Source organism: Capsella rubella, unplaced genomic scaffold, assembly GCF_000375325.1.
Source record: "Capsella rubella cultivar Monte Gargano unplaced genomic scaffold, Caprub1_0 scaffold_8, whole genome shotgun sequence".
Classification (NCBI taxonomy): Eukaryota; Viridiplantae; Streptophyta; class Magnoliopsida; order Brassicales; family Brassicaceae; genus Capsella; species Capsella rubella.
In genome coordinates, this window is record NW_006238916.1 from 12,963,651 (window position 1) to 12,982,081 (window position 18,431).

At 34.1% G+C, this 18,431-nt stretch overlaps 4 protein-coding genes across 5 annotated transcripts; 2 read left to right on the plus strand and 2 right to left on the minus strand.

Moving 5' to 3' along the window:
* Window positions 1-2,340: 2,340 nt before the first annotated feature.
* LOC17876052 (probable disease resistance protein At5g66900) lies at window positions 2,341-5,584 on the plus strand. Of its 2 annotated transcripts, none has more exons than XM_006281753.2 (5): window positions 2,341-3,216; window positions 3,302-3,705; window positions 3,865-4,217; window positions 4,291-4,499; window positions 4,617-5,584. In XM_006281753.2, exons 1-5 carry the CDS (start codon window positions 2,574-2,576, stop codon window positions 5,450-5,452), a joined length of 2,445 nt encoding a protein of 814 aa, XP_006281815.1. In that variant the 5' UTR covers window positions 2,341-2,573; the 3' UTR covers window positions 5,453-5,584. The 2 variants fall into 2 exon arrangements, with proteins under 2 accessions (XP_006281815.1, XP_023644254.1); XM_023788486.1 differs by having other exon boundaries at window positions 4,294-4,499.
* Window positions 5,585-6,331: 747 nt separating this feature from the next.
* On the plus strand, window positions 6,332-7,834 carry LOC17874622 (probable disease resistance protein At5g66890). The gene is made up of 3 exons (XM_023788493.1): window positions 6,332-6,543; window positions 6,698-6,909; window positions 7,005-7,834. The coding sequence occupies exons 1-3, from the start codon at window positions 6,332-6,334 to the stop codon at window positions 7,832-7,834; spliced, it is 1,254 nt and encodes a 417-aa protein (XP_023644261.1).
* Window positions 7,835-7,890: 56 nt separating this feature from the next.
* LOC17874998 (serine/threonine-protein kinase SRK2I) lies at window positions 7,891-10,332 on the minus strand. Its single transcript, XM_023788498.1, has 8 exons — window positions 9,979-10,332; window positions 9,483-9,557; window positions 9,288-9,389; window positions 9,163-9,216; window positions 8,972-9,064; window positions 8,728-8,820; window positions 8,435-8,638; window positions 7,891-8,355 (listed from the first exon to the last, which is right to left on the minus strand). Exons 1-8 carry the CDS (start codon window positions 10,156-10,158, stop codon window positions 8,065-8,067), a joined length of 1,092 nt encoding a protein of 363 aa, XP_023644266.1. The 5' UTR covers window positions 10,159-10,332; the 3' UTR covers window positions 7,891-8,064.
* A 1,865-nt stretch (window positions 10,333-12,197) lies between these two features.
* LOC17876868 (LOB domain-containing protein 36) lies at window positions 12,198-15,191 on the minus strand. The gene is made up of 3 exons (XM_006280773.2): window positions 14,906-15,191; window positions 13,298-14,398; window positions 12,198-12,659 (listed from the first exon to the last, which is right to left on the minus strand). Exon 2 carries the CDS (start codon window positions 14,362-14,364, stop codon window positions 13,423-13,425), a length of 942 nt encoding a protein of 313 aa, XP_006280835.1. The 5' UTR covers window positions 14,365-14,398; window positions 14,906-15,191; the 3' UTR covers window positions 12,198-12,659; window positions 13,298-13,422.
* Window positions 15,192-18,431: the final 3,240 nt, after the last annotated feature.

Here is an 18,431-nt window from a genome sequence, read left to right on the forward strand (position 1 = left end):
AGGAAATGAATGGTTTCACGCGTTTTGGTTTATATGATTATTGCTTCCAGCCAAAGCTTAGCTTTCATTATTCCGATAACGGTACCATAAAAAGCTAAATGGAAATAATACAAAACTTGAGAACCAAAAAGAAAAAAAAAGAAAGAAAGAAATTCGAGTTAAAGACAAGAGTTTAATATTTTCCTAATTGATCGCCGCTGATTAGATTCTTGCTTTTCCAGTTTTCTTCATGTTTACGGCCAAAGATGAAAATCAAAACAAATAAACTAGAAAGCTTTTTTATTAATTCTTGGCACTAATTAAGGAAGTTTCGAGTTATCTACTCTCTCTTTTTTTTTTCTTTTTTTTTTTGTATGCTTTTGGGGAAAGAGCATCTGTCCAACTGTGAGTCTGTAATGGGCATCGGCGTTGAGCTATTGAAAGTTGTGCCGCTTTTGCCGATTTATTACTAATCTGATTATATAAAGATAAATTTATTTTATTTGTTTGGATGAGTTCCAAAGTTTTAAACTGCAAGCTGCAATAGTTGACAAAAGTATCAAAATAATAAACTCGTAGTTGGGAAATTTAGTCGGTGAAATATGGTCCATTTACTAAATAAATTTTTTTTTTTTTTGGTCATCCAACTTACTAAATAATTTGTATTCTATAATTATATCTCCAATTAGCATGACGCTCTCACTGATCATATCAAAGGTCCATGCATGTAGATCACAATACATAAGAAACGAACGAGTAACCAACACAATGATGTATCCTTGAGGATTTTATATTATTACAACAAAAGATTAAGCATGTGAGGAGTAGTTGATTAATCATCATTGTTTGTTTTAATTAAAATATTAACACCACTGATTTTGATTTATGTATATTCTTCTTGACTCTTAAGAATCACTATTTTGTTCTCCAATTATAGTTACATATTTTCTATACTATTTATACAAAACGAGTAATATACAAAAGTCAACATGGGCTGACCCGATTTGAACATGTGGAAGTCTCACAATAATTGGACAGTCACATGCTATGTCGCTTGTTTCTATTGCTTTGAAATGGAAGTTACTGATTTTTAAGGAGGAAAAAAAAACTTAACGAACAACTAAGATTATTGGGCCTCAAGGGCTTCACATATAGACAAGTTGCATGATGTAACTTTGGTCGAACTTTCCAGGGGAGTGGAGATCAAGAAACTGTGTATTGTTATCCCCGGAATCGGTGGCAGTAGGACAGCTCCTCATTCTCCATAAAGCAAATGAAGGATTTACGCGACCTTTTATGGCCATCGTCTTATACATCACTAGTCTAACGGTAGGGAATAGTAAAAAATAATTGTTCGAATAGAAATCGTTGCTCAACTGGGCATGGATCTAGGATCTAACCATTTGTTTTTATTTTACTTATGTTTTTCTATAGATTATAGTTAAAATAAAGAAAAATAAAAAATATTTATTAAACTAGGATTATTTATTAAACTTGCGATATACTTTATCATAAAAAGAAGAGAATTATAAAAAAAAAAATAAGTATTATGCACATACTATGCAAAGTTTGTGCAAAAGTTATGCAAAAATTATGCAATTTTATAAGAAAAGTATAATAATTTTTTTTGTTAAAAAAACAATTCAATTGGAAAAAAGTAAACTCATGAAAACTATTTAAATAGTATAGAAAATATGTATCTATAAGTTTTTGATGAAAAAGTTAACAATACAGATTTGATGGAAAAGTATCAAGCTTTATATAATTTTTTTTACATATCCTTTATACTATAAAGTATAAAGCACAAATCACCTCACCAGTTAAATGTTGACAAATCAGTAAAATAATTTATAAAAGACAATTCGAAAATAAAATAGCCACGATTAAAGGAAAACAAAAAGAAAAACATAACTAATTCATTTAATCATTTTAAATATTAAAATAAATGCAAACCCACTAATCCACCATGTTCCTTTTTTTTTAATCGTAATTTACCACGTTCATTCACAAAAAATTGTGAAACTAATCCAATTTTTTTACAACCAGATAATCTCTTTATTCTTCTGGTTGTATAAATGTTATTTAGTAAAAAAAATTGTATTATGTCATGAGATAAAAATACAGTATGTTGGTCCAACTAAATGGCCCAAGAAAGGGAACATCAAATATGAAGTCCATTAAACCGGAAAACATTTAAGTCCAATAAAATATAATGGGCCTTTACTTTATAAGCTTAGAATAAATCTACCGAACCACAAAATAAGCCCAAACACGCTCGGTCTATCGAACCTCGTGCGGTTAACGTAGAAAGGCAGAAACGCAGACGCGGACGCAATTCTGAGGTTATTGCGCGGCAAGGGAGTGAGTCCGCTGAAGTCAAAGGCGACGGCATTGCTTTGCAATTAAGCAAATGCTTTTGATATTCGTCTCCCTTCTCTCTAATTTACATATTGTTTTCCAAATTCGCGAAGCATACCTCTGCATTTGATATTTGAGAGATTCCCTTCTCAACGTGTTTGATTCTACTGACAAAATCTGAGAGTTGTTTTTTTTTTTAATCCTTGGGTTTTTTTCTAAACTTGCGAAGGGAAAGAATGAACGATTGGGCTAGTTTGGGATTAGGTTCACTTGGGGGAGCTGTGTTTTCCGAGCTACTGAAATTTGTGATTGAAGAGGCAAAAAAGGTTAAAGCTTTCAAACCATTGTCCGAGGATCTCGTATCCACGATGGAGAGATTGCTTCCGTTAACTCAACAGATCGATTTGATGCAAAACGAGCTTGACCTAGGTGTGAAGGAACTTAAGGAACTAAGGGATACCATCGACAGAGCTCGTGTAGCTGTTGAGAATTTTCCAAAAGTCCGGTGGTTCGAGAAATCTAAATATACTGGAAAGATTATGAAAATCAATGAAGATCTGCTTAGTTTCTGTCAGATTGATCTTCAGCTTCTTCAGCATAGGAATCAGTTGAAACTGTTGGATCTGACGGGAAACCTTGCGACTTCGGTTGGCGTTTTAAGTAAGAGAATGGACGTCTTGAGTGTTCATGCGCCCGTCTTTAGGGACCTTTGTTCAGTTCCCAAGCTTGATAAGGTTATCATTGGATTGGATTGCCCTTTGATGGAGCTAAAAAGGAGACTCCTTGACAATTCCCTGGTTGGTATCGTGGTGTCTGCTCCTCCTGGGTGCGGGAAGACTACGCTGGTTACTCAGCTTTGCGACGATCCAGAGATCAAAAGTATGTATATGTACATTTAGTCTTAAAGTTTCAATCTTTACACGTGAATTGTTGTTCTTGTTTCTCATCTAGTTTCCCTTGGCAGGAAACTTCAAGCATATCTTCTTCAATGTAGTATCAAGTACTCCTAACTTTAGAGTCATAGTACAGAATTTACTCCAGCACAACGGTTACGAAGCACTTACATTTGAGAACGATTCTCAAGCACTTGTTGGCTTAAGAAAACTGCTTGAGGAACTCAAAGAAACGGGTCCTATATTGTTGGTGTTGGATGATGTTTGGCGGGGAGCCGAGTCCTTGCTTCAAAAGTTTCAACTTAAATTACCCAATTATAAGATTTTGGTGACTTCTCGGTCTGACTTTCCGAGTTTTGGTTCCAATTATCATTTGAAACCTTTGGAAGATGAAGATGCCAAAGCCCTTCTCATTCAGTGGGCATCAAGACCTTATAACGTGTCTCCAGCTGAGTACGAAGATCTTCTCCAAAAGGTAGTAGTTTCTCATCTCTATGAACCTATAAATTTGTGATCTAAGAAATCTGATAACTAAAATTTTTCGGATTTGAGGTGTTACATTCAAATTTCAATTTGTCATGTTGCGGGAAACTATAGTTTCAATCTTTTTGTTTTCACATGGTTGGGATTGCAGATATTAAAACGTTGCAATGGATTTCCAATCGTTATTGAAGTAGTCGGTGTTTCACTCAAAGGACGATCTCTAAGTACGTGGAGAGGCCAGGTGGAAAGCTGGTATGATGGGGAAACAATTCTTGGTAATCCTCTTCCTTCTGTGCTAGAATGTCTGCAGCCTAGTTTCGATGCTCTGGAATTCAATCTTAAAGAGTGTTTCTTAGACATGGGCTCATTTCTTGAGGACCAAAAGATACGTGCTTCGATAATAATAGACATATGGGTGGAATTATACGGTAAAGGTAGTACTTTGTGCATGAAGTACCTTGAAGACCTTGCCTCCCAGAATCTGCTTAAACTTGTTCCTCTCGGGTATGTTTATTTATGTTTCAAATCCGTTTCTTGCCATCGACCATTTGAGGAACTTATTTATTTGCTTTATCAGCAGAACAGATATAGAAGAAGGTTTCTACAATGAGTTCTTAGTCACTCAACATGATATCCTCAGGGAGTTGGCTATCTCTCAAAGTGAATTAAAGGAAATTGTGGAAAGAAAAAGAGTAAATTTGGTAATAAGGGAGGATATATTTCCAGACTGGTGTTTGAATCCAAGACACCCTACTATTAAGGCCTCATTATTGTCTATCTCTACAGGTGATTCTTCATAGTCCTCTTTCCATGACAGTTGAACTTAGTAATTATACAAATCTTCATTGTTTTTGGAAATGATGACTTCTGTATAACCATGCTTCATCTTTCTGTTTCTTACAGGTGATTTGTTCTCATCGAATTGGGTTGAAATGGATTGCCCTAATGTTGAAGCTCTTGTTCTTAATATTTCTTCATCAGACTATGCCTTACCAAGCTTTATTGCCAGAATGACTAAGCTAAAGGTTTTGACAATCACAAATCACGGGTTTTATCCAGCAAGATTGAGAAATTTCATGTGTATCAGCTCATTACCAAACCTTAAAAGGATTAGATTGGAAAAAGTTTCAACCACATTGTTAGACATTCTCCAGTTGAAACTCGGCAATCTCAAGAAACTGTCTTTGGTCATGTGTAGTTTCAGTGAGGTTTTCTATGACATAGAAGAAATAGATGTCCCTAAAGTTTTACCGAGTTTACAGGAGATTGAGATAGACTACTGCTATGATCTTGATGAGTTACCATATTGGGTTTCCGAAATTGTTTCATTGAAGACACTTAGCATCACAAATTGTAACAAACTTTATACACTTCCAGAAGCTATAGGAAACTTGAGTAAACTGGAAACGTTGAGGTTGTGTTCTTGTATTAATCTTTCTGAGCTGCCTGAGGCCACGGAGAGACTCAGCAACTTACGGTTCCTGGATATATCTCATTGCTTAGGATTGAGAAAGTTGCCTCAAGAGATTGGCAAACTGCAGAAGCTGAGGAAGATCTCGATGAGGAAGTGTTCGGGATGCGAGTTGCCAGATTCAGTGAGGAATCTAGAGAATCTGGAGGTTAAATGCGATGAAGAAACTGGCTTCTTGTGGGAAAGGTTGAAGCCAAAAATGAGAAATTTGAGGGTTCACGAGGAGGAAACAGAGCATAACCTGAACTTGCTCAATCATATGTTTTAAGTTTTAAGTGAAAGAACATTTTTGTAGCTTTTGTGGGTCTTGTAGTGTTTGCTATTCTCATGTAATCCAATGTAAATGGAAACAATGGTTGATGGTTAAAAAAAACCAGAAAAAGGAAAACTATACATAACATATATTTTTGTTGAAAAAAATTCAATATATTCGTGGTAGTCTCTTGTCCCTATAATAAATCGATAATTATTTCCAAATAGATGTATGATTGAATTTGAATTTTGGATGATAGTTTTGTATTTCAAAGCTAGAAATTAAAATTCTGTTACTACTGAGAAAGTGTCATGCCAAACGTTTTTGTGCACGTCAATCTTTTTGAGCCACATAATAGTACTAAATCCCTGATCCTTAACTATATTGAATAAATTTGACAAACTATAATAGTAATATTCAACATTCTTCATTTTACTGTAAAATATAATCTTTGGTAAATTCTTTGAAAATATCTACAATGTGATATATATATATATATATATTATCTTTTTTTTTTTGGACAAAATATATATATATATATATATATATTATCTTAGACTATATAGCTTTCAGAAGAAAAGGTCAAAAACGTTTCTGGCTATCGTATTTGTCAAGTCACCACCTTTTATCCTTTTCAACTTAAGCTTCTATTTTGGGTTTGATTTGTTAAGTTTCCATTCAAAATCCCGCGTGACTTTTCCCTTTATAACTCATCATGTATATGAGTTTTGTGAAGAGAGTCACGTTTTCATAATAAAAGAAAGAGTCAGTCAAAAGAAAGAGTAAATTTGTTCAAAAAAAGAAAAGCAAGAGTCAGTCAAAAGAGTAAATTTCTTTGATTTCAACATTCGATCTAAATTTACAAAACTCCTCTCCACATTCATAGGAAGCGTTATGGATTTGATTTCGATCCAAAGCTTTGATGCCTTGCCCCACAACCTTAGAGAGTGTTTCTTGGACATGTCCTCGTTTCTTGAAGACCAAAGGATAATAGCTTCCACCATAATTGACTTATGGTCTGAATGTTACGGTAAAGAGAGTATTCTTTGTATGAATTATCTCCAAGAACTCGCCTCTCTCCATCTCCTTCAACTTCTTCCTCTTGGGTATGTTGCTTTTCTTGACCTCACTATATTTTTTGAATCTAGATTCATGATATTAAAAAAACGACCTGGTAGATAAGCATGTATACTGCGAGATTAATGAATATTGTCTATACTTTGTTTTTCATAAATTTGATATACTTTGCTATAATATCAGGAGAAATGAGTGTGATAAAGGTTTCTACAATGAGTTCTTGGTCAAACAAGACAACTTCCTCAGAGAATTTGCTATAAATCAATGCCAAAAAGAACCGCTCTTCGAAAGGAAAAGACTAAACTTGGAGATACAAGAAAACAAATTCCCAAACTGGTGTATAAATCCAAAACCACTTATTGTTATTACTGCATCTCTCTTATCTATCTCTACTGGTAATATCGTTACCTCTTTACTCTGTTTCACACACTCTTTAACCATATTTTTAGAACTTTATTTGATCAATTCCTTCTTTTTTTTGGGTTTACAGATGACTCATTTTCATCAGGTTGGGGTGAAATGGATTGTCCAAATGTTGAGGCTTTAGTTCTTCATCTCTCTTCATCTAACTATGCATTACCAAACTTCATTGCTACAATGAAGAAACTGAAAGTTGTGTTTATCATTAATCATGGTCTTGATCCTGCAAAATTAACCAATTTGTCGTGTCTCAGCTCATTACCAAACCTGAAACGGATTAGATTCGAGAAAGTTTCAATCACTTTGCTTGAAATTCCCCAGTTGCAACTGATCAGTCTAGAGAAGCTGTCTTTATCGTTGTGTCACGTTGTTGAGACTGCCACCGAGACAGAAATTGATGTTTCTCAAACTTTACAGAGTTTACAGGAAATCGACATTGATTACTGCTATAACCTTGTTGACTTACCTTATTGGATCTCTCAAGTTGTTTCACTGAAGAAGCTTAGCGTCACAAATTGTAACAAGCTTTGCAGACTCCTAGAAGCTATATGCGACTTAAGGAACCTTGAAATACTGAGACTCAGTTGTTGTAGTAATCTCATTGAGCTGCCTGAAACGATCGAGAAACTCAACAATTTGCGGTTTCTTGATGTTTCTGGTGGCTTCCAACTGAAAAAGTTGCCACTAGAAACTGGAAATCTGCAGAAACTTGAAATGATTTCGATGAAAGATTGTTATCGATGCGAGTTACCAGATTCAGTGAAGAATCTAAAGAATCTGGAAGTGAAATGCGACGAAGAGACTGCATTCTCATGGAAGAGATTCAAACCAAAAATGAAGAATTTAACAATCACAGAGGAAGAAACAGAACATAACCTGAACTTGCTTCTACTGTTCTAAATGTCAGTTTGCTTTTATGTGTGAGGTTTTTGTAACATTGGAATACATTATATATAGATATATACACAGATATGATATTTTACATTACATAAATGTATGTGAGGAAAAGAAACAAGAAACAAGAAACAAACAGAGACAATACAAAAATGGTAGAAACTGAAACCAGAGGATCAGAACACTGGTCTCGGAACATATAAAGAAGCGTTTTGGTCATTTAAAAAACTTTTTAGTTAGAGAGCGTAAACTATCTCTCCGCTACTGTCAATGTCGATTTCAGATTCCGAATCAAAGTCGTCCATGTCATCGTCAAGATCAAGATTGTCTGTCATGAAATCGTCTAGGCAACGGTTTCGAACAGCGGGAATTGTGGCTTCAGAGATGATTTGCATGATTGTGTCAAGGCTTTGCATTGGTTGTTCAGGCTCCTGAAACTGGCTTCCTGTGTTGCTCTCGTCCATTAGATCAGCTGGGAGATTCTTCAAAAACCAATCATGAGTTCTGATCTCCGGAATGCTAATCCTCTGTTACAACAAACAACTACCGTCAGAATTGTTATTCCGAGATGGTTGAGGAATAAGATGAAAAAGAGTAATGACTTACTGTAGCGGGATCAGCCACGAAAATTCTTGAAATTAGATGACAGCATTCAGGTGAAATCCGTATGTCTTCAGGGATTGAGTATTTAACGCTAAGGATTCTCTGTATTGTTTTCCGATAGTCTCTTGGCTCTTCTGGATCTTCGAACGGATAAGCTCCAACCAACATGACGTATAAGGTTACACCGCATGACCATACATCTGCAATCTGGTATTTGTAACTCTCAATTATTAGTTATTCATCCATGGAAAAAAAAAAAAGAGACTACAGAGGAACTGATTTAAAGCCTCCTTTACCTTGCCATCATATTCCTGACGAAGCAGTACCTCTGGAGCGATGTATGCAGGAGTACCGACAGTGGACTTTGGTTGTGAATGAAGAACGGAAGACTGTGAAAACAAATCCATAAGTAAGTAATAAAACAGACATTGGACAAAGTATATGGAGCTATACATAGACAGAGAATAGAAAACAGAGGAAATTAGCGTGAGAATAGAAGAACCATAAGATGTATAGACATGATATATATTAGTATGGTACCTTAGAATATCCAAAATCACAAATTTTTAAGCGAGGAGCAGGACTCCCATCCAACAATGTATTCTCCAGCTTCAGGTCCCTATGGCAAATTTGCTTCACAACAAATGAAAAAGCAGAGTATTTAACAAGTGCGAATGAACGAGAATATAAGCCCTTAGGCTCCATGACCATGGAACACTTTCTCAACATACCATCGCATGACAGTAACTGACTCCAGATATAAGCTGCTGAAAGAAGAACCGAGCCTATACAAGAAGAAACCAAAGATAAAACCTCAAATTCCGACAAGAACATTGAGCTAAAGAGCAATGCAAACCTCATCCTCACTAAAGCGCCCTGCATTGCAAATACGCTCATAAAGCTCGCCTCCAGAAGCATATTCCATTATGATAGCCAGATGAGTCGGCGTCAAAATAACCTACACTCAAGTAAAAGAATGTAAACAGAGTGTAAAGGATCACTGGCTTAGCGAACTGCAAAAAGATAAGAACTAAAACGTGTTTAGCTATACCTCTTTAAATCTGACAATATTAGGATGCCTTAATGACCTGTGGTTAATGATCTCCCTTTGAACATTTTCGTCAATCTGCAACTCCCACAGTTAGAAGAACTCAGCCACAAGTGATTCACAACTGTCCTAATCTACAAAAGCACAACTCTGAAAACTCACAAAACCAACGAAAAGTCCTATCAGTATCCAATATTTCAAGTTGGTTCTTAAAAAAAAAAACACATACATCAAATCATCATTCAATTGTTGAGAGAAACAGGAAGCTCACATCTTTAAATCACAGCATTAAAAAAACTCAAAACACTTATTAAAAAGCATAACCTTCATCGATTAAAAACGCAAACTTTCAAGTACTAAACCACTAAATCTGGAAAGTGGAAACTAAACCAGACACTATAAACCATCACTGAGCTATAAATATATCATCAACTTCCAAAAATAGAAAAGAGGGGGAAAAGATGAGATTTTTATAAAATTAGAAGAAGAAGAAGAAAACCTTGTCTCCTCTCTCGATGTACTTAACAGCAACAAGCTCCTTAGTGAGTTTATCTCTCATAAGGCGAGCAACTCCGAAATTACCAGAGCCAATATCCTTAACGAAGTCATATCGATCACTATCGTGCATAATCGGCATATCCATAGGTCCTGCTGTGGTGGTCACCGTAGCTCGATCCATCTCTTTGATCACACAAAAACAAAAACAAAAAAGAATTCGAATATGTTGGTGTTGTTAAGTCGAATCTAGGAAGAAGAAGATTCGCGAAATGGTAAAATATCTTTCAAGAAGAGGGAAGAAAAGAACGAATGAGGAAAGAAAGAAGAAGACGAAAGAAAAAAAAAAAAAAAAAAAAGGCAATTATTATTGGTTGCCCCAAGAGATAAGGATAAATCCCCAAACGACAACGTTCTGTTGCTTTGATACGACAAGAGCCGCCGCGTTTTGGTGATTTGATGTTGCTTCGTAAGAAACTAGTATAACTAAAAATTTTAATTAAAAAAAGTGACGAAAAGAAAAAGCGCGACCTCACTCGCCCTGTCTCCTAATAAAATCCAACCTTTTTCTCTCTAAATTCTCTGTAATTATCCATTTCCATTCTTTTTATTTATTTTCCCTGCTATTCTAAGAAATTGTATCAAACGCATACATCACAGTTGTAATAACTAATATATACATTGTATTATAAGTAGAAGAAGAAGAAGATATTCTATAAAAACATATATAGTTTGGAGGAAAAAGAAAAACTTAGTCCAGAAGGAAACAGAAGCTTGAAAGTCACGTGCCATGTGAGAAAAAGAATATTCGGTAGCTTTATTCCGTTACTTGACGGCGTTTAACGTAGACACTCGCTGCAATAACGTAACGGAAGCTCAGAGGACGGTGTTTTGATATGACATTTTCTTTGATAGTGACGTGGCAACTTTTAAGCATTTTTTAATTTAATTGATGGGCCTGCTCTAATTTTGTCAGATAAAAGGCCTTTAAATATATAACCAAAAGGCCAGCCCAGTTACACCATGGATGAACATCGGTTTTTTTATATCATATTTGCACTTGCATTGACATGTTGTCAAACTTTAGCTTATTTATTTTGTCGGTCCATATGTATACACACTTGAATTAAAAGAATCAACGAACGACTCTTGTATTTAATTGGCTGTTGGATTGACGACCTGGTTAGAAATCTTTATATGGGATTTATTGCGGCACGAGATATTGATTATGGTACCAAGAAGGGTACACTAGTGACTAGTGTTAACGATGGAGAGTTGTACGTATCACTGTATGTATGATTTTTTATATATTTTTTTTTTTTGTTTAAGTTAATATAAGGGGTGAATGGGGTTTATTGGTAAGTGCGCAATTAATGGGTCAGTGCTTAATTTAATGACCGATGCTCATCAATTTCATCACCTTCTCTTTATTGCTATACTAAGCATCCTACTGGTGAGATTAATATACTATTATATGCACATGCACATGAACATTTAGTCTCCATGTTTCTCATGAATCATTCAGGTAAAGTATCTAAACCACACTCACATTGATATACCTACTGATTGAGATGATTATGGTATGGACATATGAGTACGTGAAATAGTGAATGACAGTTTAAAATCTTTAGATTGGTATGAGTTATGTGAAACTAAATGGTGTTATATCTGTTTATCAGCCAGCTAGGGTTTATATTCAAGTGAATGCGTGAGAATTAAACACATAGATATGTTCTTAAGGGAGGGTTTATAAAACGGTGAGGATATGGAAGAGAGAGCCAAATATAAATTGGTGAATGGTCAAAGAGTGTTAATAAATGAACCAACATAATCTTAATTGCCAAGCATTCACACTTAACTACTTCTTTAGCTTCATCTAGCTACTTGATGATTATTATATGCGTTTGATTATAAGCAAGTATAGCACACTCTCTTTTAAAAACTGTTGTAGCCTTTTTGTAATTGTTATATTGTTTTTTTTATAAACTTTACTCTGTTTATTTAAGTCAATATAACACGATCGATAGTTATAAAATTAACAAGTGGGTTATCCTCAAAAACAAATTTGTATGGAGGTTATCTTATAACATTTTGAATAAACATGTAGAACTTCAAATATCATTTTTCTTCTTTTAAATTAATAGCTATCTATACATCTAAACTAATACGACATGTATAAGTTATAACAAATGTGAATAAGGATAAAACGAAGATGGGTTATTCGATAGTTTTTATATAATACTTTGGTTTGACATCGGATATGTGATAAACGGCCAAGTGACCGTCTTCTTGAAATCTAATTACAAATAGATTTGCAACCAAAAACACTAATTTCTCTTTTTTATACTCAAACAAAAAGAAATGTCAAAATTAATAATAAGAAGAAGATACAAAAAAGAAAAAAAAGAAAAACGTAAAGTAGCACAAGTATTTGTTTCCATGCTAAAGAAGCGGAGCGGGAGATCTTTTGTTCAGTCTGAAATCTGATATTGAGCCTTTGGTTTGTATACTTTTATACTCTTCACCAAAATTGCCTATACAAAGATGATTCTCAAAATCAACCAAATAACGCTGACTTTTGCTACGAGTCGTTTGTCTTTTACGTGGTGAGTGTCTTTTCGCTGTTTGAAAGAAAGAAAAACTCGATTGCGTCCATAATGCCTTGAGCAAAGTCAGAGTTTCCAACTGCAAGAAAAGTTCGAGGAAATTAGTAAAAACTAAAGTAATTTAAATAACTTAACCGATGTGATTGACGCTAATACATGCAAGGAATAAAGTGTATCATATGGGACAACACTTAAAAGATTTCCAGACAGAAAGGTGTAAGCAAATCTTAGACTCTTTAAGATACACAAAATTTTCTCTCAATTCATCTCTATTAGGCAGATAGAGTAGAACATATTACTACATATCACACAAGTCTAAATCAAGAATTGGTGAAGTGATGTGACCCACCATGAAATTTTTCTTTCTTTTTCTTTTAAACCCTACTTTTATAAAAAAAAAATATATATATATATATATATATAACTAGGTTAGTTAATGCATCATTGTTCAGAGAATCCAACAAAAAGGAAGTTGTTTAAAAATATGGGCTATGGCTATGTAAAGAGTAGGAGAGTTATTGAAGAAATGACAAGGCTTTTTCATTAAATGTTATATATGTATAATGAGCAAAACCTCCTCTGTACCACTGTCACTGTACTATACCATAAATAAAGAACATTCATAATGCAGAGAAAATGAAAAATATCTATATGAAACCCTAATTCTATATCATGAGTGGAAATTAAAATCGAGTTTTTGTTTTTTTTGCCACGTACCTTAGAAAATTTTGTGAGAGTTTATCGAGCAAGCGAGAAGGTCAAAGGCCGTATCTTTGTGTTTTTTTTTTTTAATAATCCCTCTCTTTTTTTTTAATATTATTCACTCCTCAATTAGCGAGAGATTAACCAATGACACTCCTTCTACCCTCCTCGCTCTCTGAATTTTGTTGCGTCTGCGTTTGCGTCTCCTGCGTTTGAAGCGGTAGCGGCTGAGAAGACTGTGTAGGTATGAATAGTTGAGCCTCATGATGTTGCTGTTGCTGATGATGATGGTGTAGTTGCTGGTCCGTATGGTAATTATTATTCGTGGAAGGACTATCAACAAAGTTACCTCCCAGAGACATTCCGGTTACCGCTGTACCACCCGGGCTTAATTGATTGAATCCTGTTACCGTAACTGAACCGGCCGGTACAGAGTCAAAATCATTGTTAAACCTCAAAATCTCAGCTTGAGCTTGGTTTTGATGGTGTGGGCTAGCACTTCCTCCTCCATAAGCTCTAAACATATCGTTCTGTTGCTCCCTCGCAACGGCTGCTAACTGCTGAGCCTCAAAGATCTGTTGCTGCTGCTGGTACAATTGTCCAGTTGGAATAGCCATCATCGGCAACAAGTTATGATGATGCTGAGTCAACACAGACGCTGAGGACGAAGATGGCCGCTGAGGTTGCGGCGGCAGGGACATGAAATGCGGCTGAGGCGGTTGGAGAATAGGGAGCATGGCTTGGGGACCAACGTACGTAGCGAGATCTTTCTTGGCGTTTTCAAGATCGTGTTGAAGCTGTTTAAGACGGTGTTGAAGGATTGAGATTAAACCGACGCAACCGTAAACAGGATCGCGTAGTCGTGCTTCGGCTTCGTAGAATAGAGAGTTCACTGCGTCTTCTCTTTGGTTAGAGGCGAGCTCGTTGAGAAGCTTAGCGACGTTACTTGCTCCAAAGACTTTGTGAACGTATGCGAACTTTTGAGGTTGGTCTGGTGGGAAGTATGGAGCGAAGACACATTCTTGAGTGCATTTTCTTCTCAAGAATTTACAAGCTGCGCAAGGAGAGCTTGAAGACGCCATTTTTTTTTCCTTTCTCTCTCTCTCTCTTGAGAGACTGATGAGAAGAATACAAAGAAAGAAAAATATATTCAATTAAATACGAACAAAAATTTCTTGAAAATAATGAAATAGGGATCGTGAAAATAAATGCATCGAGGAAACTTCGTGTAAGTCATTAGATGAGAGACCCTATGAAGTTAAGAGTTTTGTAAATAAATGTTATCGTGATTCGTGCTACAACAAAAAAAAATAAAACTCCGTACAAGTAATAGAATAGTGAAATGGAAAGAAACAACTGATCATAAACATTAGGATCAAGATGGCCAAGAGAAGTATATTCAGATCTGTTTAATTATAAGGCAAGAAAATTCTACTTCTTTTGAAAGGAAACTTGTGGTATAAGAAGAAGATGGATCATCAACAGATTCAAGAAAATAAAACAAGATATGAAATCATCATAAATGAAAAAAAAAAAAAATCTATCAATATCAATCTCTGTCAATCAAAACTTTTGAAACTAAATCAAATCATCTATAAAAAAAAAGGAAAAAATCAGATTTACCTCAATTAAAACTACGAATCCTTTGTCCTTTCCAAAACAAATTTATCTACTTCTCTGATCTTATTGTCGCTAGCTTCGTAATATCTCACTCTCTTCATCGTTTGATTCCATGATAGGTTGAGTGAGTAGGAAGTTACTATCGGGTTCTAGGGTTTATGAGAAAACCAGAGAAAACCCGATTATTTGATCTGATCTCCAATTTATTCTACCTAAGGCTGAAGATTTATACAAACCAAAAAGATAGAAAAAAAAAAAAAGATGACGAAGAAGAAAGAAGAAAATGGAAAAAAAAAGGAAGGCTTTTCTAATGACGGGGACGATCTTTTATATCAGTGAGTACGCCACAAACCATAACCGTTGATTGTTACATGAGAGTGCTGTTCACAGCCGTTGGATCTCATAATTATTAAATATGGGGTTTTAAGTTCTAAGCAACCACGTGTTGGAATTACAGTTTAATCCCTGAATTATTATTATTTCATTTGTAATTATGTAGATGATGACTTAATTACTCTCTCTAACTGCTGTCTTCGTCTAGAGATAAGTCATTTTCATATCTAAAAATCTCAAAATTGATACGAAATCGTTACACTGTTACTTGAATTAGTCAGCCCCACGAATACAACAATTTCTTTTTTGTTTTATCCTATTATTAACGAAAACAAAAGCTCTTTATATATTACAGATTCAGGCCAAAGTCCAATTATTTGATTTGAACCCGAGAATTTATTTATTTAAGCATACACATCAACAGAAATAGATAAACTTAATTTCTTTTGTGTTAATCCCAAATACGTACTTTTAGTAAGATGATTAAAGGTCACATGCCCACTGGAGATGGAATTAAAGTGCTTCGTTATGTTCAACACAAGTCTAATGTTGCACATGGTTGTGTTTTCATCACTGATTACATTATTTTTTCTTCTTCTTCTTATTGATCTGTAATTGACTAGGAACGTATATATCATTGAATGTTTATCATTGAATGTTTACGAGTACTATTTTATATATAAAATAGATGAAGCTGCTTACGAGTACTACTACTATTTTTATATAAACAACAAGTTTTGCACTGGAAATACAGCATAATAATTAAAAACGAAATATTTTTAATGAAGAATAAAACAATTTTTAAAGTAGATTAATTTGTGTTATTGTTGCTCCTAAAAGTAGTAAATGTATACTATGAAACAAATTGTAAATAACAAATGTTGACCATTATTAAGGGCAATATCGTATTTTCGAGACCGATCCCCACTATGAGTTACCGCACGTGCGCCTCAGAACCAAAATAATCAACGCAGTTAAATAAAGTTAGGTCAAAGTTACACCACATGGACTTGCGAAAATTCCTATATAATTTTTTTTCTGGCTCGTCTTTTAATTTTTTTTACAACAAGATTCACAAAACTGAATAAGGATTTAGATGCCCTGACATATGTATCTAGTATTAAGCGGGAGATTGAAAACTTTTGAAATTTAAGATCCATAAAAATTCGATAATATATAATAATCCATATATTTTAGTTAGGATTTTATTTCAACATCAAAAATTTGGTTCGCGCAGAAAAGAAAAATCCTTTTGATAAGGACACTTTCAAGCTTATGCAGTTTTATTACTTGCAAACAAAAACATATTTACGTTCAGTACTACTGTAAGTACTTCCAATGAAAACGATCAAATCGATTTGATGATCATATGTTTTAACAAAAAACTCAACTATAGTTTCAACTAACAGTCGGTTATTATTATATTTTTATTAGAATTATAGACACTAAACTAACACTTTGCATACAAAATCATTTTGAAAAACAAATGTAAATTATTATTTTTTAAAGTCATGTTAAGTTAGATAACGCTTAGGTCAGAAAATTATACTAATTTTTAAAAGCCAAAGTTTCAAGGGTGCACAAATACCCATATAGATAAAATAATAATGGAGTATTGGTTTTCACTTTTTCTCCCATTTGTATCGTTGAGTTTTATGAAACCTAGGCAGAAAAATTAACGTAGAAACGTAGAAAAGTCGCGTACGAAGAAAAATATATATACAATTATACAAGGAATTGGCGTTAGAAGTTGGTATACGATGGCACTTTTCATACGTACTCGTACGCATCATACATTTTAAATTACTTCCTTCAATTATTTTCATAAACCAGTTTTTGCAAAACCAAACCTAAATCTAGGAGTTGTGAGATCCGATCTTTGAGACGTGGACATCTAAGACTATACTTGTGTTCATTCGTGCAAATCCGATGGCATTGCTCTACAGATATAACTAGAGTAGAACGATGTCATCTTTGTATAGCCAATAGAATATGTCGGAAGTTTAACGGTGGGACCAATTTAATTAAGAGGCAAAAAGAAGATAAATGAATACATCATTATCATATCATCCTTCTATGAATACATAATAATTGTTTTTTTTTTTTAATTTATAATTACTTAAGTTTTACTATGCAAATTTATCATTGTAAAAAAGTTAACGAAATAATTTGGTTATATACATGTTTCTAGCTACAAATTAGTTTACACAACTGTTTCTTTTTATTTAAATCTTAACTAATTATTTTACCAATTTTGAAGTTATGTTCTCACGACTAATTTTCAGTTCAAAATATGCATAGTTTTCTTTGTTTATAAATGGTTATGCTGTAAATTTATAAATATGAATACTTGTTTATGTATGTGGTGTTGTGAGGTTGATAATTTGGGGAAGGAAGTTGGATGTATGGTAAAACACTATATTTGTTTTGTCTCATTCTAAAACATATAATAAGTTAAAAAATAAAAAAATTGTTGGGGTTTGTTATATATTATTGTCAGCATGTTGACTTTGTTATTTGCTATGATAGACATTGTCACGTGTATCGGACCTTCTCTCCTCCTTTGCATGATATTGTTGTTATTGCGACTCTTATTGTAAATATTCGGATTGTCTCCCCTCTAGTTACAGTCTTACAAAAAAAAAATAACTAATTTTCAAAGTATGCATAGTGAGAGCAGACCAATAAAATCACATGAAATTAGCATAACAAAATATTACTTCAGATTTAACCATACCACATGACATATATAGATATTACATACCATATCAATGGGTGAATGCATGGTACTGAGTCAGCACTACTGACTACTGATACCTAACGTAGCTATTGATTTAATAAACGGTGCATTGTCTTTGGTTCATGGTTTAACATCATAAGTCACAACATCTGGGAGGAGTTTCCATATAGGCATATCTCATATCACTCTTGAATCAATCCATTATATTGGGAATCATGTAGTATCATATTCGTACCATATCATGTTGACCGATTTAAATGATCAAGCACATATTCATATCTTTTCATTTTAAGTTTATATATATTAGAAAACGTTTCAACAAAACACCAATCCCACCAGCAACCATAGAAATGTTTTATATAAAAAAGTGAAGGATGTGAAAACACAATTATAGTGAGCAAAACGAGAAGAATAGGGCATTTTGTAATAATGTAAAGAAACATATAAAAATAAGCA